The sequence below is a fragment of the Canis lupus genome, chromosome 14 (genome assembly GCF_011100685.1).
Source record: "Canis lupus familiaris isolate Mischka breed German Shepherd chromosome 14, alternate assembly UU_Cfam_GSD_1.0, whole genome shotgun sequence".
Taxonomy (NCBI): domain Eukaryota; kingdom Metazoa; phylum Chordata; class Mammalia; order Carnivora; family Canidae; genus Canis; species Canis lupus.
This window is the reverse complement of record NC_049235.1, coordinates 45039218-45064141: the sequence shown is the minus strand read 5'-3', so window position 1 is coordinate 45064141 and position 24924 is coordinate 45039218. Positions and strand designations below refer to the sequence as shown.

The 24924-nt window shown below is 40.5% G+C and overlaps 4 protein-coding genes across 12 annotated transcripts in view; 2 read left to right on the top strand and 2 right to left on the bottom strand.

Moving 5' to 3' along the window:
* The window catches only part of LOC100686198, a 35718-nt gene extending 30418 nt beyond the window's left edge, over positions 1-5300 (bottom strand). Inside the window, exon 1 of one of the 2 annotated variants that reach the window (XM_038557268.1) lies at positions 5182-5300. In XM_038557268.1, the coding sequence (XP_038413196.1) occupies positions 5182-5224 (43 nt within the window). In that variant the 5' untranslated portion in view covers positions 5225-5300. Of the gene's footprint in view, positions 1-4084; positions 4110-5181 lie in introns of those variants that run through there. The other variant, XM_038557269.1, reaches the window with a different exon arrangement.
* Positions 1-14896, top strand: part of KBTBD2 (kelch repeat and BTB domain containing 2) — a 65340-nt gene extending 50444 nt beyond the window's left edge. Inside the window, exon 9 of the mRNA XM_038557283.1 lies at positions 14693-14896. The gene's annotated coding sequence lies outside the window, so the exon portion shown is untranslated. The remainder of the gene's footprint in view (positions 1-14692) is intronic.
* A 115-nt stretch (positions 14897-15011) lies between these two features.
* Positions 15012-24675, top strand: LOC119863910 (kelch repeat and BTB domain containing 2). Its single transcript, XM_038557282.1, has 3 exons — positions 15012-15200; positions 19194-19359; positions 21931-24675. The coding sequence occupies exons 1-3, from the start codon at positions 15031-15033 to the stop codon at positions 23464-23466; spliced, it is 1872 nt and encodes a 623-aa protein (XP_038413210.1). The 5' UTR covers positions 15012-15030; the 3' UTR covers positions 23467-24675.
* AVL9 (AVL9 cell migration associated) overlaps positions 21771-24924 on the bottom strand; it is a 79923-nt gene continuing 76769 nt past the window's right edge. For all 8 annotated transcript variants that reach the window (XM_038557273.1, XM_038557274.1, XM_038557271.1 and 5 more), the window contains one exon: positions 21771-22572. The gene's annotated coding sequence lies outside the window, so the exon portion shown is untranslated. The remainder of the gene's footprint in view (positions 22573-24924) is intronic.

Sequence of the window (24924 nt, the reverse complement as noted above, 5' to 3'; positions counted from 1 at the left end):
TGGGGTGAAGGCAGTGCTAAACCGCTGAGCCAACCACTGCCTGCACTTATTTTTAAATAGGTGTTATATATAGTTCTATTAAATGCTATCTTATATATTGATTTGTGATTATATCACAATTAAGGTACAGAATGATTCTGTTACCACAAAGAACTCCCTTGTGCTACCCCATAATAATGATGTCCATTATAACTAGGTTTTTTCTGTATTATTACAAGGAAGCAAGATGGAGAAGATTTATCGCATATCAGCTTTGGAATGCAGTGTCCCTTTCAGAGATGGCCCTGGGAACTTCCTCCCCCAAATTCAAGATTTTTAAGTAGGTTACAATGTTAAAATTAACAATAATGTTTTAAATTATCCTACCATCTTAAATGATTATGACTTATAACATTAAGAAATGATTAAGCACAGAAAAGACTCAAATTTAGAAAATTTGTAGTGGTATCTTTACTTTTTCCAATAATTATTTGTTTTGTTTTCTAGAATCATGACAATGTTTCAGATGCAGTCTTAGAAAGATACTATTTCATGGGTGTTGACATTTAATTAAAAAATGCTTTGTTGACTAAAAAGGAGAGCTTTAAACAATGTCATATGCCTAGTTTTGGATATTGATCACGTGGGAGCTGCTGTACAGTCCATCCAGTTAATGTAATTGTTAGAAAATACTGATTTCTGATCTCCTTAAATTAGACACTGTTAACTAGTTGTGACTGTTCAGCTTTCAAGCTGAGGGGCAGGATCTGTAAAAAAAAAAAAAAAAAAAAAGAAAAGAAAAGAAAAAATGAGGGTGGTATTGATGCTAATAATGCCAAGCACATAAAATTGTTCTATGATAGCAGCTAAGGATGGAAAGTTAAACAAGAAGTCAGCCTCCTCTACTACAGCAAGCCCCTTCTTCTTTTTTTTTTATTTTTTTAAATATTTATTTATTTTAGAGTGTGTGAGAGAATGAGAGCAGGGGTGGAAGGCAGAGGGAGAGGAAGAGAGAGAATCTCAAGCAGATTCCCTGTTGAGCATAGAGCCAGCTGTGGGGTTCTTCTCATGATCCTGAGATCATGACCTAGTGGAGATCAAGAGTTGGATGCTTTACAGACTGAGCCACCCAGGTGCCCTTGCCCCTTCTTCTTGCTCAAAGCCCCTCTGAGACTTTTTTTTTTTCCCTGAGACTTTTTAAGGGGATGGCAACCTTAAGGGAAAAAATGGCAAACAAGTTGAAATATTTAAGGATAAAATGTTCAACCTGTTCTTTTTCTAGTTAAAACAACAAAAAGATTAACCTCTTTGAAACTCTAGAAACTACAATCTAGCTGGCTAGTTCTCAGTGTTTGTTTGTTGTTAATAATTTTACTTATTGGGCCACCTGGGTGGCTCAGCAGTTTAGCGCCACCTTCAGCCTGGGGTGTGATCCTAGAGACCAGGGATGGAGTCCCATGTCAGGCTCCCTGCATGGAGCCCGCTTCTCCCTCCGCCTGTGTCTTTGCCTCTCTCTCTCTGTGTGTCTCTGAATGAATAAATAAAGTCTTAAAAAATATTTATTTATTTATTAAATAGGCTCCATGCCCAATGTGGGGCTTGAACTCACGACCCTGAGATCAGGAATCACATGCTCTACTCCCTGAGCCAGCCAGGCACCCCAGCTCCATGTTTTAAATGTTTAAATTGATGCTTTAAGTATTAATGAACTAGCAGACTGCTATTTGTCTGACCCAACATCCATTCCCAATGCTTTTCTGCCTTATACTTCGTATTAGAGCTGGGAAAAACTAAGTCTTCACAGCTGCATTTGGCCAAATTATATCTCTGGAAACTGAGATGAATGTGGAAGTCTGTGGAGTTGGGGATATGAGGTACTGTCTTGAGGAGGCTTCTACTTTCTGAAAAAATAAAAATGAGCATAGATGGCTGAGGCCACTCCTTTCCCCATCTTTCTGCCTTCAATAAAGGTATGAAGGCGGGGGTCCCTGGGTGGCTCAGCAGTTTAGCGCCTGCCTTTGGCCCAGGGTGCCATCCTGGAGTCCTGGGATTGAGTCCCGCGTCAGGCTCCCGGCATGGAACCTTTTTCTCCCTCTGCCTGTGTCTCTGCCTCTCTCTCTCTTTGTCTATGTCTATCATAAATAAATAAATCTAAAAAGATATGAAGGCTAAAACTTCTGTGGCTATCCTGCAACCATGACAGATGTCAAAAGAATCACAGAAATTGTGGCTCTGGTGTTTCTGAGCTGTTGAAACTAGGGTAACTGACTACCTACAGAGTTAGGTGACCAAATAGATCCTTATGGAAATATTTACTTGCAGTCAAATGCATTCCCAACTGTAAAGCTATTAAAATGGCACCTTTTTAGTCCTCTCTCTCATCCTCACAATTAGCTACTCTTCCTGTAGTTCTGATATTACTGTCTAATCACCCAAACTAGAAAATTCAACCACCCCTCACTTTTTATTTCCCCCATCCTCTTAATAACCAAGTCTTGTTTATTGTATGTAGCTAGTTTCAAATCTATCTGTTTCACTATCCTCCCTGCCATTAAATTAGTTTAGACACTGTCTCCATCTCCTATCTGGGCTATTTTAACAGTCTCCTAAGTTCCCCACTTCCAGTTTGATTATCCACCATGCTTCAGAATTATTTTTGTATCCTATCAAGATCCGTTTCTCCTTAAAAATCATAAATGGCTCTCTGTTGTTTACAGGATGAAACACAAACTTTTTTCTTCTTTTTAAAAAAGATTTTATTTATCTTAGACAGTGAGCACAAGCAGGAGGGGCAGAGGGAGAGGGAGAGAGAATCTCAAGCCAATTCTCGGTTCTGCGTGGAGACCAATTCGGGCTCCATCTCATGACCCCAATATCGTGACCTGAGACGATATCATGACCTGAGCCAAAATCAAGAGTCAGTCAATTAACCATGCACCATGCAACCTGCCGAACACCAACTCTTACCAAAGGTATTGTTTGTGGTTTGTGCCTTCTTGTTCAGACTTTGCATCTCACGCGTCCACTGTCACAGCGTAGGTGCTCAAGTGTGTGAAATGACTGAATCTTTTGTAAGGCTTCTTTGTTGTTTAATATCAAAACATTTAAGCGTTTAACCAGACTAAGGAGAGTGATAGCATACCTGGCATTCAATAAAGATGGGTTGAATGAATCTATTTTGAATGACTCCACTGTAAAACCCTTTACCAGTATTCCCAAATAACACACATCTTGGCATGCATTCAGTTGATCTAACCTACAGGAAGACGCTCTTTGGTAACGTAAAGGCTTTTAGTGCATAATTAGTCATGTACATTTTGCACACGGAGTTTGTGCCGAGTGTGTAAATTACAAAGGTAGGTGAAGTCTGTGTGGGCATTCCTGACAATTTTGCATCCATGGATAACTTCCACCGAATGAGAGAGGCAATCTACAACTTTCTGCTTGCTAGCAAGCTGTACCAAGTTAACCAAACCGGCGTGGGCCACAAGCCATCTGCTGCTACAAAGGCTTAGCTCGTGAAACTGAAGGCGCTCGTTGGAGCTTGCTTGGGGGTGGGGTGGGGGGGCAGGTAGCCGCCGCATTGCAGCACAAACCTCTCCGAAGGCTTCCTCTACAGCTGCTCCCCTCCGCACCCTGACAACGGCGGCGTCCCCAGAACTGCGGGCCCTTTCAGGTGCTGCTTTTGAGGCTTTCCTTGGCCTTGAAAGACCGGAGACGGAAGCCTTTCTCGATACGATCGGGGAAGCCGAACATGCTCTGAGAGTGGAAGGCGCATTTTGGGGGAGCAGGGGCTGAGGCCACAAAGCCCACTGAGCCAGCCAGCCAGCCAGCCAACGTGTCCCTTTCTTCCCCTGGCCTGATGGTTGGCTAGCCCTCCTCGTTCCCAATTCCCGACCCAGCCTGCAAATGTTTGTATTTCAAGCGCGGGGGGGGGGGGGGCGCCCTGCGGGGGAAGAGCCTACAGCATAAAATCTGGTGCTTCGGCGTCTGGATTTCCTAGCATGGGGTTTCTCGGGCCCCCCCGCGCCCCCCGCGCCCCAGCCCCGCGCGCCTCGGGGCGACCACCGCGCCGCGCACGCGCCCTCCGGGGCCGCCGACTGACCTTCTCCGGGAAACCCCTCCAACAGCGCCTCCCCGTCACCTCGCGCCGCCCCCTCCCTCCCCTTTCCGCTTCCTTTCTCGCGCTTGCGCGGACCCAATTGTTTTGGCTTTCCGGTGGGATCCAGCAAAGGAAAAGGGCGGGGGAAGCTGGGGTAAGGGCGGGAGAAGAGCGGCGGGGGGGGGTCCTCAAGAACCCGGGAAACTGCAAAACTGCGGCTCGGGCCGCTAGGCGGACGCGAGCGGCGGGAACCGAGGCCCGGCGAGGGCTGGCGCCCGGCCCCTGGCCGCGCAGGGGGCCCGCGAGGGGGGCGAGCGAGCGAGCGAGCGAGCGCGCGCCGCAGGGGCGGGGCGGGAGGGGCGGGAGGGGAGGGGAGGGGAGCGGCGAGCCGGGCGTCTCGCGGGCCGGCGGCGCGGCTCCCGGGGGAGGAGTCTGGCGGAGCTCGGGCCCTGAGGAGCGTGCGGCGGCGCCCGCAGAGGACGCTGCTCCCCGCGCAGGGCGGACCGACGAGGGAGGGCGCGAGGGGAAGCCGGAAGGAAGACGAGGCGGAGGCGAGACCCCGGCCCCGGCCGAGGCGGGAGGGCCACGCCCCCGCCGCCGCCGCCGCCTCCCGCCCGCCCGCGGGGCCCAGTGTTCTCGGGGCCGCGGCCGCGCCGGATCCCCGTCCTCGGGACCTGCGGACACGGGTGAGCAGCGTCGCCAGCGCCGGGCGGGGGGGCCGCGGGGCCCGCGGAGGAAGCGGTGGGAGGGGGCTCGGCCCTTTGTGGCTCCGCGGGCGGGGGGCGGCGGCGGCGGCGGCGGCGGCGGCATCTTTCAAACCCGAGACGCTTCCGCCGCGGGCGGGGGAGGGGCGCGGGCCGCCGGCGCCGCCCTCCGCGCCCTGCGGCGGCCCCTCGGCAGCCCGGCGCCCGGCCGGCGTGCGGGGCGTGTGGGGCCGCGGTGGCCGCGCCGCGCGCGGGGGCGTTTCCGGCCGCTCCCCCCCCCCCCCGGGCGGCGCCCTGGCCGCGACCGGCGGCCGCCGTCGCCGAAGCGAAGCCTCCTGACGTGCCCGCGACCCGGTGGGAACGTGCTGTGGTGGCGTGCTGGTTCTCCCCCCGTACCTCTGAAGTAAGCACGAGCGATGCGGATCAGCAGAGATCCCATTACGGTCTCACGATTTTCAAAAGAAAGCAGAAGCCGCCCTTTGACAGGAAGCCGTGTACGTATTTGGCTTTAGACTCGGACGTCGCTAACTCGCGTGAACTCGCCCACCCCCTCCCCCGAGCAGCCGACGGGCCGTGAAGCGGAGGAACGTCTCCCGGGGTGTGACCGCCCCCCGCCGCCCCCCGCCGCCCCGACCTCCGCGCCCGCGCGCTCCGTCAGCCTGCGGAGCCCGGGGGTTGTCGGCCACCGCTCCGCTCCCTTCAAGCGAAAATAGGAAGAAAAGAGAAAAAGGACCCCAAAATGTAGAATTAACTTTAAGAGGGGCACGCGTGCAGGTAGTGCTCGTGTTCCTCTCCATCCCTTAGCCCTATAAAAATGTAGGGTGAGGGCGGGTCACGTGCTGTTTACCTAGGAATCTGTACGTGCGGCTCCCTGAGCGCTCGGGAAACAAAACCCTATATCGGCAGCGTGGTCTTGACCAAAATTGTATTTTCTTCTGTCGCGGCAACTGATCAACAGGGTGGGTGTTGGTTTTCCTCCTTCCCTCTGAGTTGTGGATTTTCTGCCCGATTTTGAGAAACACGGACTTCATCTCTCTCGCCATTGTGAGTGACTGACTTATTTCGGTTAACCTTTGGTAGCGTTTTTTCACAAGGATTCCCCCCCCCCCCCCCCCCCAGATCTAAAAGTAAATGGAAAAGTCAATCCCGCCAGTTCTCTAGTCTTGACGATGTGGAGTTGTGCTGCTGTTCTCACCTGGCTGCTAGCTAACGTTGAGCTTGCTGCTTCGCTTTGCCCTTTCCTTGGTCTAGTGCTCATCGAAACCCCTTTGGTTTGGGTCCCTAAATCCCCCAGAACTGGTCCGTCTGTAAACTGCACAGGACCGTGGCGTTTCTGTGGAGCATGCCTTATAGTTCACACTGTCCCGACCTAGTGCTGTTTCCTGAACACGGAGTTTTGGAAGCAGAGTTTTAATGCAATAACTCTCCTCCCCTTTTTTTGTTTGCTCTCATAGGAAGCCTAAAATCTCTTTATTCTTGGGGCCTCTAAGAAGGTGGATGGAAATAGCAGTATCCTAGTTCCTAAGTCCGCACAATTCTGTACATTTTTTTCTTTCAGTTAATGGAAATGATGAGGTATCTCATAAGATTCAAACATTGAACGTTGAGTTCCTAGCAATTCGGAGGTAGTCTGAAAAGCCAAAAGGTTTTATACATTTATTTAGACAAGAGATGTTTTGCTCACAGACCAGGAAAAAGGATTTGTGCTGCTGTCATAAGCTATATGAATGAAAATGTCAAACTTCGTTATATCTCAGTCTCCTCGTTTTCAGTTTTGTGGAGTTTGAATAGAGCAAGTAATACTTAAGTAACTCAGTATTAGCAATGACAGGTTGATTGCAAGTAATGTTTTTAAATATTTGAAGATTACTCCTCGTTCCCTTGCCAGGAATTTGCAGTACCTAGATTTCCTCAGTGTGGGAAGAAGGGATTTTTGAAGATTTGGAGAAAATGTAATTTAATGAAAGCTTTTAAAATTCTTTGCTTTCTTTGCTCCACTTCCATACCTCTGACAAGCGGTGACATGCTGTAGCTTCCATGGTAGGCACAGGGTTTTAAATATTCCTCAGTTTATCTTCCCCCCCCCCTTTTTTTTCTTTTTTGGAAGAAACTGAGAAACTTCAGTAGTTACAATCAGTGTTAACTGGCTGTACCCTTAACGACCACACCAGTATATTTGAGTGAAAAATATTTTCTCCTGTAGTTGTGTTTGAAAAAAATCATTGACTTGGTGGAAAATGAAATCTCAGTGAGACCATTAAGGTCAGTTTTGCTTTAGCTTATATTTCTCCACCTTTCTTAAGTCACTGCAGAGCTGAAAGGAAAAAATGGGAAAGTGATACCCAAAATAAAAGGACATACTATACTCGTAGAATTATTCTGTCACAGGTGGCATCTCCTTTATGGTCTTGTCTCATTTTTTGTTGTTAAATTTTTTTTTGAAGTGAAATAATTTACTAATTGTAAGGTAGTATGGAGGCTTATACTTGTAATCTGAATTTACTTGATGGAGCCCTGTAGACTCTTCAGTGTGGTTGTAAATGAAGAACGTAAGAATAGATCTGAGGTCTGCATTTGGTTAGAGTAGGGGGAGCTATACTGAAATTTATCGAACTTGATAAAATCTTCAAAAGGCAAGGTGGTTTTTTGTTTTGTTTTGTTTTGTTTTAATATTTTATTTATTTATTCATGAGAGACACGGAGACAGAGAGGCAGAGACACAGGCAGAGGGAGAAGCAGGCTCCATGCAGGGAACCCGATGTGGGACTCGATCCCGAGTCTCCAGGATCACATCTGTGTAGTGGTTGACAATCAGTGTAAAGAAAGACCAAGTAGTTTTCCAGACATTCTCAACTGTCAGAATGGTTTTGATAACCTGAAAGCAAACCTGCCGGCACCAATATTTTGTCCTCCCTATGGAGCAACCTATCTCATTGATTCGAACAATGTTTTGTTTTGTCACTGGTGCTTCCTGGTTCTCCCTTAGTCGAGTCCCCGCCCCCCCCCCCCCATCAGCTAATCAAGATTAGCTTTTGTTGAGCTGGTTTGTTTTGTGATTTGTACCATCAAAATACTCCCTAAATCTTTGAAATGAGTGTCTAAGATCCCCTTCACTCAGAATAAAAAGATAATTGTATTTGAGTGCTGAGATCTTGTAATTGGGACGCCTGGACCTGGTATATAGGTATGGAGATTCAGGAGTTGGGAAAGTGGGACAAAAAGCCTGGCCATTGAGTGGATTAATAAATACAACTTCATATGTTTATGTAGTAGTGTAATGTGGTAGGCACTGTCCTAAGATCTTTATAAAATGCATTTGCATTTAATCAACTCCTTGAGAAGAGTTCTATTTTCATCTTCCATGTTGCAGATTAGCATACTGTGGTACAGAAAGTAAATAAACTTACAAAGGTCACACAACTGGTAAGTTGAGGAATTGGGCTTTCACGGCTCCATCAGTAATGGTCTTAAATTTTTGGCAATAACTTGACATTCAGAATGCTTTGGATCCTTTCCAAGAAAAGTTTTCTATCTTCTGTTTGGGCATTTGTAGCATTAAAAGATGCAGCACCGTCTAAGTTAATAATATACAGCTGGAAAGTGCTTCGTACAGATGATGACCTAGAGTCTGCTGCCCTTCTTCTTTCTCATTACTTCATCCTTTATGTAATTTCTGTGCAGTCCTAGTTGGCAGCCTCTTTCCCATCTTTTTATTTCATTTAACATATACAGCTCAGTTAATTGCTGATCAAAGTCATTTTTACGTTCAGCAGTTTTTTAATACTTTATTTTTTCCTTGATCTTTCAGGTTTTGCCTGGTTAACATTAGAAGAGCTTGCTTTGGGGGCATCTGGGTGGCTCAGTCAGTTAAGCATCTGACTTCGGCTCAGGTCACGATCCCAGGGTCTTGGGATCAAGCCCCGGTATCTGGCTCCCTGCTCAGTGGGAGAGCCTGCTTTTCTCTCCCTCTGCCTCTCCCCACTGCTTGTGCACTCTCTTCTCATTTGCTGTGCTCTCTATCTCAAATAAATCTTAAAAAAAAAGAAAAGAAAAGCTTGCTTTGCTTCTATTTGTGTTTCTGTAGCTACTCAGTGGAAGGATACTACAAATGACACACCTGTGGGATCAAAGTGAAATCAGATACCTCCCCTCCCCCTAATAAAATCTGCTGCCATCAGCCTCTGAAATCTCTGAGTGTTTGGAGTTATTTTTTTTTAATTTCAGCCTTTCATGCCTTTCTCCGATTAATCTTGGGTTCTGTACTTTTAATATCAGTGTTCAGAATCTATGAAATATTTGTTAGTATTATTTAATTTTGAATATTAGCAGTATTTGTTTTGTGTTGATTTTCTTTGTAGAAACAGTTTGGGACATATTTCAAAGCCTGAGGACTTAAGCACCTTTTTTGTAGTATTGTTATTTTATAGTCCCACTGATTATTTGAAGAAACCTGTTGGAGTAAGTTCCTGTAAGAGGTGTTTAATATTTTTAAATAGAATTGTATATATTAATCTGGATTGCTGACTGATTTAATCCTGATCACTTAATAGCAGTGTTTTGAAACTTGTGTGGTGGAATTCACTCAATAGAGAAAAACTGTATTAGAACCAAAATTTTTGCTTTTTTAAATTGTAATTTATAAATTTCTTATTTTCATAGGTAGCCCTTAGATTTAAAAATAAGTTGGACTTTGTCCCCTAATTTTTTGCAGAAAATTAGTGGCTAGAGAATAGAAGAATCTCATCCTGTTATGTGGCATTCTAACCTTAATGCTGTTATTCTCTGCCATCAAGTAGATCAGTAAAAAACATTAATTGAGCCCATAACTTAGAAAAAGAAGTTAGAATATGCATAGTTTTTATGTTAAAGTACATTGCACTTTATTAGATTCAAAATTTCATTATACGGTGTCTGTACAGCTCCCATTTAATTCTTGCTCTAGTTGGCATTTTCATTGTGGAATATGTTTTAATATTCTAATGATCAGCTTTAAAATCCAAGATTTTAAAATCTATCCCTTTACACAAAAAATCTCACACATCTTGTGGTTTTCAAATGTATGTAGTTACTGTTGTAGTTGATAAAATAGAAAATAGGTTGTGTTTTTGACTCTATAGTATTTTCTCATTGTGTTTTTTTTTCCAACAGATTGTCTTGTAGAAGAATGTCCTTTTTGTTTTTAACCTTGATAAAGGGTACTCAGTACATAAAAGAGAAAGTGTTTCAGAAATCCACTAAATGGGATGCCTGAGTGGCTCAGTGGTTGGGCATCTGCCGTCCGCTCAGGGCATGATCCTGGGGTTCCAGGATCGAGTCCCATGTCGGGCTCCTTGCATGGAGCCTGCTTCTCCCTTTGCCTGTGTCTCTCTCTCTCATGAATAAATAAATAAAATCTTTGGAAAAAAAAATTCACTGAACCTGCAGTAGGTAAGGGAAGCAGTTGTGTTGATTACATAATAGATGTTAAAATATTTTAGTTGAAGAGTGTAATATATACAAGTTAGATTAAGAGTTGTATATAATTCAACCTTTAGGCAATTCAGGCTTGTAGGGTTTTTTCCTTGTTTTTTTTTGTGATCTAGAGGGAAAATATTCTAGGAAAAACAACTTGTGTCATGCATTTTAATCACAGACTCTTAATATTTGATCAGGAAGCAGTCTGAAGCAGAGATTGGTGCATGTGGCCTGCAGCCTGTTTTTGGAAATAAGTTTTGTTGAAACACAGTATGTCCATTTGTTCACATACTGTCTTTTGGTGCTTTGAGGCTGTAACAACAGAGTCAAGCATTTGGGACAGAGACTATAGCTTGCAAAAAAGCCTCTTAGAATATTTTGTCTTTGAATAAAAGAGAAGTAGTATATCCTTTAAAAGTTTGTTTTTTAAATTAGAAAATCATTGCATATGCTAGTAGAATTCAGAAGGCTTAAAAAGGTCTTCAATAACTTTTTCCTCTTTGAAGTATGAACCACTGTTAGTGGAGCCAAGTGCCAACTACCTCCTTTGCTTATATTACTTGTATTACACTTTTTCTAATGATAATAAAATTTCTTGTTCTTGTGTTATCAGAAGTTTGGAGATGAAAGAGCAAGACAGATTTTAAGAGAAACATTCCTTATACCCAACTTGTTTTAAGCTGCCTTTTAGCTTTTGTCTAGAATAACTGGTATGTATGTATGTATTTATTTATTTATTTAAAGATTTTATTTATTCATGAGAGACACCCAGAGAGGCAGAGAGAGAAGCAGGATCCCTGGGGGCAGCCTGTTGTAGGACTTGATCCCAGCACCATGGGATCAAGACCTGAGCCAAAGGCAGATGCTTAACCACTGAGCCACCCAGGTACTCCTAGAATAACTGGATTTTTAAATCATGGTTTTGGCTGTAATCTGTATAATAAGAATAAATGTATATGGTGTTTTGGAGCTCTAGTGGTTGGCAACTCTCAGTCTGAGTACTTCAGAGTATAATGACCAACCCTTAATGAATACTCAGTAAACATATGTTGAATTAAATTTAAGTAGACGTTAATTTATGATGGAAAATTAAACGATTTCCTTGATACCTGGGAATTTGTGGGTGCTAACTTCTGCAAATAACAGGAATGTTTGACTTATTTTGAAGCTAATTTTAGATATAACACAGAATGATAGTTCTATTGCAATTTATTAAAAAGGGAAAATTAATAAAATAGGTCAGATCACTAAGTAATACGGTACAGACTTTATGAAATATTTTTAGGATATTGATTTCAAGTTTTGTTTTTGGGAGAGAAAGAATCTTGTTACAGTAAATGTTCATGTTACAGGCATTTGAAGCTTTGATCATTTTAAACTTTGCACCTTTTCATGTTTTTAGTTAGTATATTTTGAAGTCTATATTCTCAGAGAAGTGACAGTTTTATTTTGAATTGTACTAGATACAAATATGCTTAAATGATTAAACTTCTTTACTTTAAGTATATCTAAATGACTTCCTTTTTCTGTTTTAGTATTAAGATATCCTAATAAAAATTACCTTGTCAGGAAGAAAATGAACCTTGGATTACAAAGTAAGGGGCGGGAAATAGGAATGCCTAAAGCAGTCAGAATGAGGATTACATGAGGTTGGCTCACTGTGTAATTTTGAAAAAGCAGACCATTTGTTTTAGTATGGTTTCATGGGTATGATTAATTAAAAAAAAAAAAAAAATCTAGGGATCCCTGGGTGGTGCAGCGGTTTAGTGCCTGCCTTTGGCCCAGGGCGCGATCCTGGAGACCGGGGATCGAGTCCCACGTCAGGCTCCCGGTGCATGGAGCCTGCTTCTCCCTCTGCCTGTGTCTCTGCCTCTCTCTCTCTCTGTGTGACTATCATAAATAAATAAAAATTAAAAAAAAAATCTAGTAAAACCCACACATAACAAATTAAATGGAGTCTTAAAAAGTCACAGCAAAAAATCAAATCACTACAAAAAATTAAATCATACTATTGGGTTAAAGGAATGACCAGAGTGAGCCTGTATAGCTAGTCTGCAAGGAATTCTGGGGCCTAGCAGTATGATCCAAATCCATCCTGGCCCTGGCTGCCAGTTCCTGTCACCTGGCTTAAATATGGATGAGGATGAATTTGGGTCTTGCAGCTAGGATTGAGTCTTTTAATTTCTCAATGTATGCATTTCTTTTTAAAAAAAATTTTTTTTTTAAATTTATTTATGATAGTCACAGAGAGAGAGAGAGGCAGAGACATAGGCAGAGGGAGAAGCAGGCTCCATGCAGGGAGCCTGACGTGGGACTCGATCCTGGGTCTCCAGGATCAGTCCCCGGGCTGCAGGCGGCACTAAACTGCTGCGCCCACCGGGGGTGCCCTTCAATGTATGCATTTCTATAAGCTAAATTTCCAGAGGTAGAATTGATAGAGATATTCAACATTTACAATGCCAGGTACTTTGCTTTCCGTAATAGTTCATTTGCAATTCTGAAATTCAGAAAGCTCTTGAAATCAAGTTTTAAGAGAAACTAGCAAAACTCAACCTGAAGTAACATGAGGCTATTTATAGTATTATATTCACACTATTCGTATTTCCCACAGCAAAGATAGTAATATGTTCGATTATGGAGTGCTGCGCCAGACTCCTTGAGAGAGTCCTATAATACATGATGTATGTACCACAGTACCACTATAAAACCTGAAAAATTCTAAATTCCAGAACATACCTAGCCCTAGGAGTTTTGAGTAAGAACATGTAGGTATGAATTGGCGTACACTCCAGTAGAAGAATACTCATTTTCCTACACCCTTGCTAACACTAGACCTTGCATTGTTGATAAATGAAAATAGTGATTTTAGGTGATTAGGTATTAGCTTTAGAGGTTGTGGTAGTAGAACTTAGATTTATAGTGTAACTTTCAGATCTGGAAGAGCGAAGTCATTACCTTAAATGACCCAAAATCTCACTCTGCCTTTGCACCTGTTTTAGTTATGTTCAGAGTTAAGTTGGCTGGAAATTTGACAGTGTATATCAAGTTAGCAGTTTGTGTAATAGTATAGTTTGGCAGGAAGTACAATGTGATCTTCTTTTTGACATATGGAAGATACTTTGTGAGAAAAAGTGGTAGTGGTTCCAATCATGGTATTATTTATAGGTTTCATGTGAGTAGTACTTGATTTTCTGATTATGGGAACTAAGAACCATCTAATTAGAAAAGAAGTGAGTTTTTATTTTTTATTTTTTTTGAAGTGATAGTTTTTAGCTATGTAGTAATTCTGTATGAGTTTTACCTCCTTTCTTGATTTGTAATTCCTTTGCCATATGTTGTAATTTCTGATTTCCAAATAAAAATTTTAATTTTAATTCAGTTGGAATTTCTTTTGATGAATGGTATGCAATATAACTAAAACCTAGGGTTTCCTCTCAAGTGGTTAGCCGGTTCCAACATTATTTGTTGAACTAAACCAATCTTAAATTTTAAAATGCCAGTGTTTATATCCAATTTCTTGTATTTACTTGGGCTTCTTGTAGTTTGTAGTACATTTTAATATTTGATGAGAGTTATGAGGAAAAACTTGCCCTTCCTTCCCTCAAATACCCTGGCAACTTCTGCGCATTCTTCTAGGCAGATATTCTGCAAATAGGATTTAGATTGGTTTTGTATTAAATTTACACATCTTGGATCATTAAATTCATATTTGTATACTATGGAGTCTTCCATTTAGGGTCCTACACATGTCTCTATCATGTTTAGTTTAAAAAAGTTTTTTTTTTCCCCCAGTAAAATTTTATACTCAAAAGGATTTTTAGGAAGGAACCACTATACAAAGAGATATATACTGCATCTACTTCCCTTACTGGACTGAACTACACATTTAAAAAACATAGTTTATGCTTTGGAAATAAACTAATGGAATCTATTTACCATGTAGTTTAACTAATTTAAATATAAAAACTTTGTTGAGTGTATTTAGGATATATCCCCAAAATGAGATTTCTCTGTGCAAGAGAAAGGGTTTTTTTTTTTTCCTCCTCTTAAATTACAGCTCCGTATTGCCACTAAACAAAAAACTAGGAGATTTGGCTTTGCTGGTAATTTAAATTCTTTAATTTTTAAGTAACTTTAAAAATATGTGCTTACTGATGTGCTTATTTTCTAGGATGTTTACGTTTTGAAGAGAAGGCAAAAAGTTAATTTAAAACTATAAATGTAAAAAAAATAAAACTATGAATGTTAATTTTTTTCGGTCTTTTTATTTTAAATGTAATAGATGTCAAAATGTTCCTTTTCTCAGGTTTCATTTTTATGGCAATGTCTGAAGTTGAACTTCAAATAAATATAATTTATATTTAAATCTGCCATTTTAAGCATCGTATCCTAAAAATATACTAGCCTACTCTTAACTGGCCTTTTTTTTTTTTTTTTTTTTTAATTACTCCAGAGGACCCACGGAACATAGGATGCCACCACAAAATCTACCTCGTGTGTTATTCTCTTTAACCCATGAGCTGCACAGCAATTGCAAATTTGAGCAAGACGTTTGCAGACTGTGTTGAAGAACTGAAGAACCTAATTAACACAGGATGACCTAGGAGTGATTCTAAGCATATAACAAGATACTTACTCTTCATTAGCAACTGTGTCAGTCTTGATTCTGAATGCTGCAGATAACAGCAAGCAGAGTTTCTCCTTTTTTTGTTTCTGAAGCATTCACTTGACCTTCCATCAGTAAGACTGACTTTTCCAATCTGTTCCGGGAGATATTAATGGAATACAGTCATGTCCACTCAAGACGAGAGGCAGATCAATACTGAATATGCTGTGTCCTTGCTGGAACAGTTAAAACTGTTTTATGAACAGCAGTTGTTTACTGACATAGTGTTAATTGTTGAGGGCACTGAATTCCCCTGTCATAAGATGGTTCTTGCAACATGTAGCTCTTATTTTAGGTAAGTACTTTAATCTTGCTTGCTTTGTAATTTCAAATGCAGAATGTTAGTTTATTTTAATGTTTTAATTGGAACTCTTTTAAACTTAAAAAATAGACGTTTTCACGTTTTGCTTAACTTTTCTATTCTGATGGCATAGTGTTGGTGAAGTCACTTCCTTGCATGTATAAGTAAAGGACAGATGAAAGAAGTTTTTACAAAAGTTTAAATATAAGAAATTTGTTGAAATTAACTCAGGTAAAGTTTTAGTTATGGGGAGACAAAAAGATTAAAAGAGAAAGAAAAATGAGTAATTTTTATTTATTGAGATTTTAAGATACTGTATTTCTAAAAGAGTAGTCATTGTTGATAGATGTAAGTAGGCTAAGTAATAACTTAGAGGATCATTGTTGCTATTCATACATGTTAAGGACTTTATTTCCTTTGCAAAAATATTTTTCTCACTTTTGATTATTGTTAGCCTTACCAGACTCCTTGCCAGATTTAAGTAATTAATAACATTTTTCTCTGTGCCTTGGAATTTAGAAGCTGATTTATTTTGTAATAGCATATAAATAAAGTGTAACTTTGCATTTTTATGATCTGCAACTTCTAATCTTTTTAGATAGATTTTACTTTATTACATGTAGATAGATTTTACTTTATTACATGTTTCATGAGAGGAATAGAAGCCAATGCATAGAAATTCTTTTGTGTTCTGCCCTAAGGTTGAATTTTTACTTAATATCTAAAAGGAACAGGGTGAATAAAGATGAGGTAAATGTGGACCAGTGTGCACCTACCACAGGTATTAGTGGTCATAAGTGGAGAGTAGCAGTGAAAGTTAATTTCTGCTCTCCTTTAGTGACAGTTCTAGAAAGGACAGGTTTAATGTTGATTTTTTAATGTCAACATACATGAAGGTGTAGAAATGTCACATTTCTTAATGTAACACATCTCATGATTGCAGAAGCTGAGGCCCAAATGCTAATTATCTTTGCTGTGCCAGCAGTTTCAAGTTAAGCTGTGGATTTTTCATACAATTTCAGACATTGATTTTCTTAGAAAGCTAGCATATTTGCAAACAGTGGTTCTAAAACTTGGTTAATCATCAGAATCCTCGAGTGCTTCTACAAACAGATTCTTGGATCTCAAACCTAGGAATTCTGATTCAGGGGGCCTGTGTGAGCATTTCAGAATTTTTATGTTTAAAAAGCTTCCCAGATGATTTTGATGGTCAGTTTCTTTTTCAGATCTATTTGCTTAGTTAGATGGTGTTAGAAATTTGAGGTTATAGGTGCAGTCAGTACCAAAGCTGCTTATTAGTGCTGTGCTCTCTTTTTAAAGATTTTTATTTATTTGAGAGCGAGCTCACACACCAGCACAAGTGGGGCGAGGGGCAGAGAGGAATCTTCAGCAGACTCCGTGCTGAGTGTGGAGCTCCCTCCCAAATCAAGAGTCGGGCACTTAACTGACTGAGCCACCCAGGCACCTCAGTAATGTTACTGTCTTAAAGACAACACAGTGTTTTTTAAGGCTACTGTTATTTCCTCATCACTGGCCAGTTCCCTTTGTTAGCATCCTTGGTCTTCAGAGAGAATATATTCTCCTTAAAGCAAATCAGATATTAAGAAGTAGAAATAATTACAAGTAGAAAGAAAGAATAGTCCAGTACGTCTTTGGGATCAAATCTTTAAAATCCTGTGTCTGGGCCGCTTTCGTAACCCACAATGCAAATTTTGCCTTTTGGTTTAGATACATCCTTGCTTTGTGGTTTAAATTCCCAGTTATATCCTACCAAGAATCAAGAGCCTCAGAAATCAAAAGAACCTCTGAAACAGTACTTCTTAGTAACATTTAGACCCCAGATGAGAGAGCAGTAACCTGAGAACTGCTCAGCACCTCTTCCTCTGCGATACTTTTCTAATATGTAATTCAGTATTTGCTCTTTTCTTAAAAACGTCTATTTAATACTTTCATGATCAGATTGGCTAGGCTTCTTCTGTCTTTGGTTTTCGGGAAGCACAGCTCCTTCACAGGAGTGTCCATCATTCTGGTGTTAGAAACCATAATCTAGAATAGCCTGTCCGCCTGTCATCTGTACAGCCAGCTGTCCCCTTGTCCTCTCTTTTCCAGTTACTGCCTCCTGCTGGAAGAGCCATAAAAACCACTTGATCCCTAACCTTCCATGTTAACTCAGCTCTTACAGTTCTTTTTCAGGTTTCTTTTTGTTACCTCCCATGCTCTCATGTCAGACAGGTGAAGCCAGTAGCTTATCGGTTTTCTTAAAGGGTTTCTTGTCATGTCTTGAATGTTTTCAGAGAACACCTCCTGTTCTCCCTGACTTGCTTGGGTTTATTTATGGCCATCCTGTATTTTGGGGAGGATGTCATCAGCCACCTTGATTGATGTTGTTTGTGCCACTTTTCCTCTCCTTCACTGCCTGAAGGTTAGCTGCTGTCCTTGCTCCTCGTTCTGAGCTCCTCGTTCATTGATTCCACAGTTTTTGACACCCTACCTCTTTTGTCCTAAGTAGCATAGTACTGGACTGCTGTTGCATTTTTCTTTGAGTTTTTTAGGTTCCCCTCAGGTAACTTACTCAGCTTTAACACGTGTTACTTTGTAGATAATGACTATTGTATTAATGCTTGACCTTCCCCAGAGTTTCAGTGATTCTAAATGCTTAACTGATTATGGTATTATTTCCATTTGACTCAACTGCCCTTACCTTAAATATAGCCAAAATTTAACTCCCTTTTCCCAGGATTAAATTCACTTTGCACTTCCTTGACCTTAAAATTTTTCTCTTAATGGCTAGCAGTATTTTTTCAGGCACTTCATTTCCCTATCTACTTGGTTCCATTTCCTGTGTTCAGAAAGTCACCAGCTTGATTCGTTGTGATAGCTTTTTATCTCTTTCTGCCACCCTGGGCAGGTTCTTATACCAGTGTAGATTACTGCAGCAGACTCCTAGTCCTGTTTTCTTGGTTCCAGCCTTTGGCCCTTGAGGTCCGGCAGTAGAGTATTCATCCTAGAATACATTTTATTGTGCTGATAAATCCATGCACAAAACCCTTCAGTGTTCCTCACTATAAGAAAAAGCTCAGACTCTTCTCTTTAAAAGCCCTCTATGATCTGGCAGCCACTCATCTTTCCAGTTTGCTTTCTAGTCTCCTGCATGAGCCCTTATACCCCTGAAAAAACGGTCATGTTCTGCTCTGATTCACTATTTTATCCATGTTGATGGCTTTTCTCATCTTGTCCTTGAGGGGCCTAACCTAGTGCTGTTGTGATACTCACTTTTGATCACATAGATTTTTCTCCTGTGTACATGCAGTAATATTCTTTGCATTGTTTTAGGAAACTACCCTGTATAGTTTTGGGAAAACATGTGAGTAAATGACACATTTTAACAGCTTTATTGAGACATAATTTACATACCACAAAATCTACCCATTTTGTATAACTAAATGCATTTTAGTATATTTACAGAGATGTACAACCATCTCTACCATGTAATTTGAAACACTTCACTCACCTTTGTGCCCATTTACAGTCACTCCCCATTCTCACCCACACTCCTGGGTAGGTACTAATCTCTCTTCTGTCTCTTTGTTTTTTTGGGGGGGGACATTTCTTGTAAATGGAATCCTACAATATGTGGTCTCTTATGTCTGGCTTCTTATGCTGAGCATGTTTTGGAGGTTCATCTGTGTCGTAGTATGCATCAATACTTCCTTTTTATTGCCCAATAGTATTCCATTGTAGGAATATAAAGAATACATGAATTTTGATATTTTCACTCAGAATGGCATAGTGGAATGGTTTAGTATATCTTTGGCAATGAACTATGCTTTTTGGTTCTTTCCCTCGAAAGCTTTTCCTAGAATATGTCCATCAGCAAATACTCTAAAACATCCATGTTAAAAAAAAAATCCATGTTGTCTAGTTTTGCTTCTTATGTCTACGTTGGTTTTACACTAAACCTAAAAGCTTGGTTCTTTCTCTATGTAGGGCCATGTTCATGAGTGGACTCAGTGAAAGCAAACAGACACATGTGCACCTGCGGAATGTGGATGCAGCCACCTTACAGATAATAATAGCTTATGCATACACGGGTAACTTGGCAATAAATGACAGCACTGTAGAACAGCTTTATGAAACAGCTTGCTTCCTGCAGGTAAGCAGTTTCTCCTCTGTTATATACATAAACTGGTCTATTTTTTTCAAGAGACAGTGTTTCATCATCAGTGTTGTCTTATACCTATATAATTTTATTGCAGATTTTAGAAAGTTTTCTCTTCTTAAAATGTACAAAGGAGGGTTGCCTGCTGGCTCGGAAGCATGGGCAGCTCTTGATGTTGGGACCCTGGGTTTGGGCCCCATGTTGGTGTAGAGATTAAGTAAATATAAAAATAATGAACAAGGGAAAAACAGGATTTGGTCAGCCAGTAAACTTTAGTTTTATGAAGAGAACTGAATTGAAAAGATGGGTGAAAATTTCATACTGGTTTCATATTCTAATATACCTGAGAATTCAGATTTCAGATAAAAGTAATTTTTAAAGGTGTTTATTAAATTTAAGCGCTTTGATTTTTTTTTTTTTGCTAAAGGCTGAGATGTATTGATTTTTGATCGTACAGGTTTTCACAGAAAATTTGAAGTTCTTATGGAAATGATCGAACTAAATATTATAATAGCTGTGTGACCATCTTGAGCTGTTAAAGAACTATTAAACTAAAGTGATGATTGATCCACTTACAGATAAACTATTTTACTCTGTTTTTCCCTCAATATTTACAATTTTAAACAGAATATAAAAATATTTTCCTCCTCCCTTTCTCTTTTTTTGGAATATATTTCAGAAACTGGAAGTTTCTCTGAGGGAAGAACCTTGAGACTAAAGATTTTATTTGGAGAGAACAGGTCATGCTACCTAGTAGATGCTTCATAAATGCATACTGCATTGAGTATGATGACACTGAGCACCAACACCTGGGTGAAATTCTGGGAACCAGAACTCAGTCCAATGCTGTATATAACTTTTATTCTGGACTGTTTTTTTCCCTATAAAATTATGCAGTGTTCTACTATATCTGCAACTCTGGGGAAACTGAGGCCATCGTAGCTTCCTGATGCTTTAAAATTAAAGGCATTCATAACCTAGATCCAAACTTGAGAAAGGGGGAAGTGCCAACAATATGCACTGTCTTTCCATAGTTTAAATTTTCAGTACTTTAAAGCCAGAAACTAAAAGTAGGTATTTTTTAGAGTTGCAAAAAAAATTGAGGAATTTTAAGAAATTTGGATTCCAGAGTACTTTATTACTGTAAATAGTGACACTGTTCCTTATAACTTTTTTCCTACCATGTTGTTAAACTCTATATGCATATACTTGGCAAAACAGGACTGGCTCTTGGACCGGGTTGTCCTGACAAGCCTGGGATGACTGGCAACATGATTTTCATTATTAACCACAGAAAATGCTTTTATGTTCCTGATACTACTCTTTTATTTAGGTTATATATGTTTTACTTATAGATATATAGATGTGTAGATATCATCTAATCCTTATTATAATCATTGGTAAGGATCCTCCCATTGTATATAAGAGAAAGGTCAGGTTTAGAGAAGTAAAGCTGCCTAATACTGTCTGCTCCTGAGCATCCAGTCTAGGCACCCTGACTTGTCACTATAAACTGCTTCTAGTTAGCTTACTATGATGTTGAATAAGCATAGTAGGTAGCACTTCTGATTCAGCCAAGATCTCTACTTTTCCTTTTTAAGAAAAAACAAATCTAGGAAACAGAATGGCTAAGGTGGGTCATTTAAACATAGGTAATTTGTAACTGCACATAAATGTATTTATTGTTCCTTTGGTTACCTCTCTAGATAAGGCAGGCAAATACTTAACTCTTGTGCATAGCTTTGTTTTATAGGACTTTCTTGTCCATGTTGAGAAAACCAGATGCCAGCTACTCATCAATAATCATTTAGGCTAACAGTTTTAAAGATTTTATTTATTCATGAGAGAGAGAGACAGAGAGGCAGGCACAAGTAGAGGGAGAAGCAGGATCCCTGTGGGGAGCCCGATGTAGGACTCAATCCTAGGACCCTGGGATCACAACCTGAGCCAAAGACAGATGCTCAACCACTGAGCCACTAAGGCGCCCCAGAATAACAAATTTATAATGAAAAAATGATAATCATTAGTTTTTACATGGCTTCCATTTGATTTTATTTATTTTTAAGATTTTATTTATTTATTCATGAGAGAAGAGAGAGAGAGACAGACACAGACACAGGCAGAGGGAGAAGTAGGCTCCATGCAGGAAGCCCGACATGGGACTCGATCCCAGGCCCCCAGGATCACACTTTAGCGCCGTAGGTGGCGCTAAACCGCTGCACCACCGGGCCTGCCTTCGATTACATATGTTTTAAAGACTAGAAAAGTATGGAATATATCCATAAATTTCCATACTTTTTCCTTTAAGACCATTTATTTTTAAGAGCTTATTTAATGTTAAACTATTAGCTCCTAAATAGAGCACTTAAGTAGGCCATTGGACAAGAAGTAGAAATACAAAACTATACAGTTTTCTAATTTTATTATTACTGGAAGGCATTCTCTCTTTGCCCAAGCATAAGTATCTAAAAATAAAAAGTATAGTTTAGGGAGCTGATTAATAATACTTGTGTTTTACATAAAAGTAAAATTTGTTTTTATCAACCTTTTCCCCTCCCATTTTAGGTGGAAGATGTATTACAACGTTGTCGGGAGTATTTAATTAAAAAAATAAATGCAGAGAATTGTGTGCGATTGTTGAGTTTTGCTGATCTGTTCAGTTGTGAGGAATTAAAACAAAGTGCTAAAAGAATGGTAGAACACAAGTTCACTGCTGTGTATCACCAGGAGGCTTTCATGCAGCTGTCACATGACCTACTGATAGACATCCTCAGTAGTGACAATTTAAATGTTGAAAAGGAGGAGACGGTTCGAGAAGCTGCTATGCTGTGGCTAGAATACAACACAGAATCACGATCCCAGTATTTGTCTTCAGTTCTTAGCCAAATCAGAATCGATGCACTTTCCGAAGTAACACAGAGAGCTTGGTTTCAAGGTCTGCCGCCCAATGACAAGTCTGTGGTGGTTCAAGGTCTGTATAAGTCTATGCCCAAGTTTTTCAAACCAAGACTTGGAATGACTAAAGAGGAGATGATGATTTTCATTGAAGCATCTTCAGAAAATCCTTGTAGTCTTTACTCTTCTGTCTGTTACAGCCCCCAAGCAGAGAAAGTTTACAAGCTGTGCAGCCCACCCGCTGATTTGCATAAGGTTGGGACTGTTGTAACTCCTGATAATGACATCTATATAGCAGGTGGTCAGGTTCCTCTGAAAAACACAAAAACAAATCACAGTAAAACAAGCAAACTTCAAACTGCCTTCAGAACTGTGAACTGCTTTTACTGGTTTGATGCACAGCAAAATACCTGGTTTCCAAAGACCCCGATGCTTTTTGTCCGCATAAAGCCATCTTTGGTTTGCTGTGAAGGCTATATCTATGCAATTGGAGGAGACAGTGTAGGTGGAGAACTTAATCGGAGGACCGTGGAGAGATACGATACTGAGAAGGATGAATGGACAATGGTAAGCCCTTTGCCTTGTGCTTGGCAGTGGAGCGCAGCAGTTGTGGTCCATGACTGCATTTATGTGATGACACTGAACCTCATGTACTGTTATTTCCCCAGGTCTGATTCATGGGTAGAAATGGCCATGAGACAGACTAGCAGATCTTTTGCTTCGGCTGCAGCTTTTGGTGATAAAATTTTCTATATTGGAGGGTTGCACATTGCTACCAATTCTGGCATAAGACTGCCCTCTGGCACTGTAGATGGGTCTTCAGTAACTGTGGAGATTTATGATGTGAATAAAAACGAGTGGAAAATGGCAGCCAACATCCCTGCGAAGAGGTACTCAGACCCCTGCGTCAGAGCTGTTGTGATCTCAAATTCTCTGTGTGTGTTTATGCGAGAAACCCACTTAAACGAGAGAGCTAAATATGTCACCTACCAGTATGATCTGGAACTTGACCGGTGGTCTCTGCGGCAGCACATATCTGAACGTGTACTCTGGGACTTGGGGAGAGATTTTCGGTGCACTGTGGGGAAACTTTATCCATCCTGCCTTGAAGAATCTCCGTGGAAACCACCAACTTACCTTTTTTCACCGGATGGGACTGAGGAGTTTGAACTAGATGGAGAGATGGTTGCACTACCACCTGTATAGTTGGCGAGTTTTGGGAGTGCACGCCTGATTTATGTGCTTTGTCATTTTCTTTGCTAAACAAGAGAGGCTATGAAAGGACTAAATATGAGTACATAAAAATCTATCTTTGATAAATTTTATTTTTATGCCCTACTTAATATTTGCATCAGTATAATATATATCAGTGAGTCTTACAGAAAGATATGCTTCCATAATATGAAATAGAGTATCCAATAATTGAGAAACTTTTACGTGTATCATGAGAGCATAAGAATCTGGATTATCTAACATTGTTAGCCCTGTGTTATGTACAGTTCAAAAAGTTCACTTATTAAAGTAGTTTCCTGTTCCTAGTGTGGTATATCGCAAATTGTGCCGAGGTTATTTTAGTATATGTATTTCATTCCCGTGCTTCTGTTCTGAAGTCCTGGAATATGGTTTTTTTTTCAGTGTAATTAATTCAGCTGCACTTAAACACTAGTGTCCATGTTGGTATAGAAATGTCTAAATCCTATACTATAGTTGAGGAAGATCTTCCACTTTATGGCATTGCACAGGGAAAGCTATGACTGCAGGATCAGTCTAACTATACTATTAGGTGCATGTACTCTCTTTCCACTAACTTATACTTGTCTATCTAGAATACAGGTCTTCCAATCAGCTGGTCATTTACCAGGTGTGGACTTAAGTTGCTGGGCTTGCAATAAGAATTGCTAGTCCCTCGTTGTGCGGGTCTGTGTGGAGCTTTAATCAGTAAATGCCTCCACTTTCTGTATTACCTTAACATTGGCTCATGCATATAACTACCTGCTGCTGTTGTATTTCTCCATCTTAAAGATTTAGAGTGGGTTAACCAGGTCATTACATCTTAATTTAATAACAAGCATTACTGTAGAGTGATTGTGTATAGATACCCATTAGCTGTCAGGGTGTGGTTTTTTTTGTTTTCTGTTTTTTTTTTTTTTTTTTTTTTTTAACCTGTTGTGTGTGTGTGTGGGGGGTTAGGATTAGAAAGGTGAACTGTTCAGGAATTCTCTGCACGAGCCGTGCAGAAGAGCAGATAACTAGTGCTGCTCTGGCATTAATCCCAGGAACCACTAGCAGTAGCGGGCGCCGCCAATCTAACATGAGCACAGGTGCTTCATGACAAACATTACTAGCATGTTCAACTGCATAATGTTCTGGCACTGTATTTTGAATGACATTAATTTATTAAATAAATTGTATATATTCAATATCTGTCTTTCTTTTGTGATGGGAATGGTGTAACGAATGGTGGGCTTTTAGTTCTAATTTTGTTGGGTCAGTTTGGCTTGTTACAGGGTTTTTTTTTTTTTTCGTTTTTCAGAATTTTGACATTCACATATCTGGCTTTCCTTTATTCTTGTCTGATTTGAGCCTTACTGTATCAACGTCAACCAACGACACAGAAGAGACCATCATGCCTTTTAACCCAGTCCTGGGTTAGGATCATCTGGA

Coding starts and splice junctions, on each gene's coding strand:
- LOC119863910 (XM_038557282.1), top strand. CDS start 15,031: ATGTCCACTCAAGACGAGAGGCAGATCAATACTGAATATGCTGTGTCC. Junction 15,201..19,193: donor ACATGTAGCTCTTATTTTAG/GTAAGTACTTTA, acceptor TTCTCTATGTAG/GGCCATGTTCATGAGTGGAC. Junction 19,360..21,930: donor AAACAGCTTGCTTCCTGCAG/GTAAGCAGTTTC, acceptor CTCCCATTTTAG/GTGGAAGATGTATTACAACG.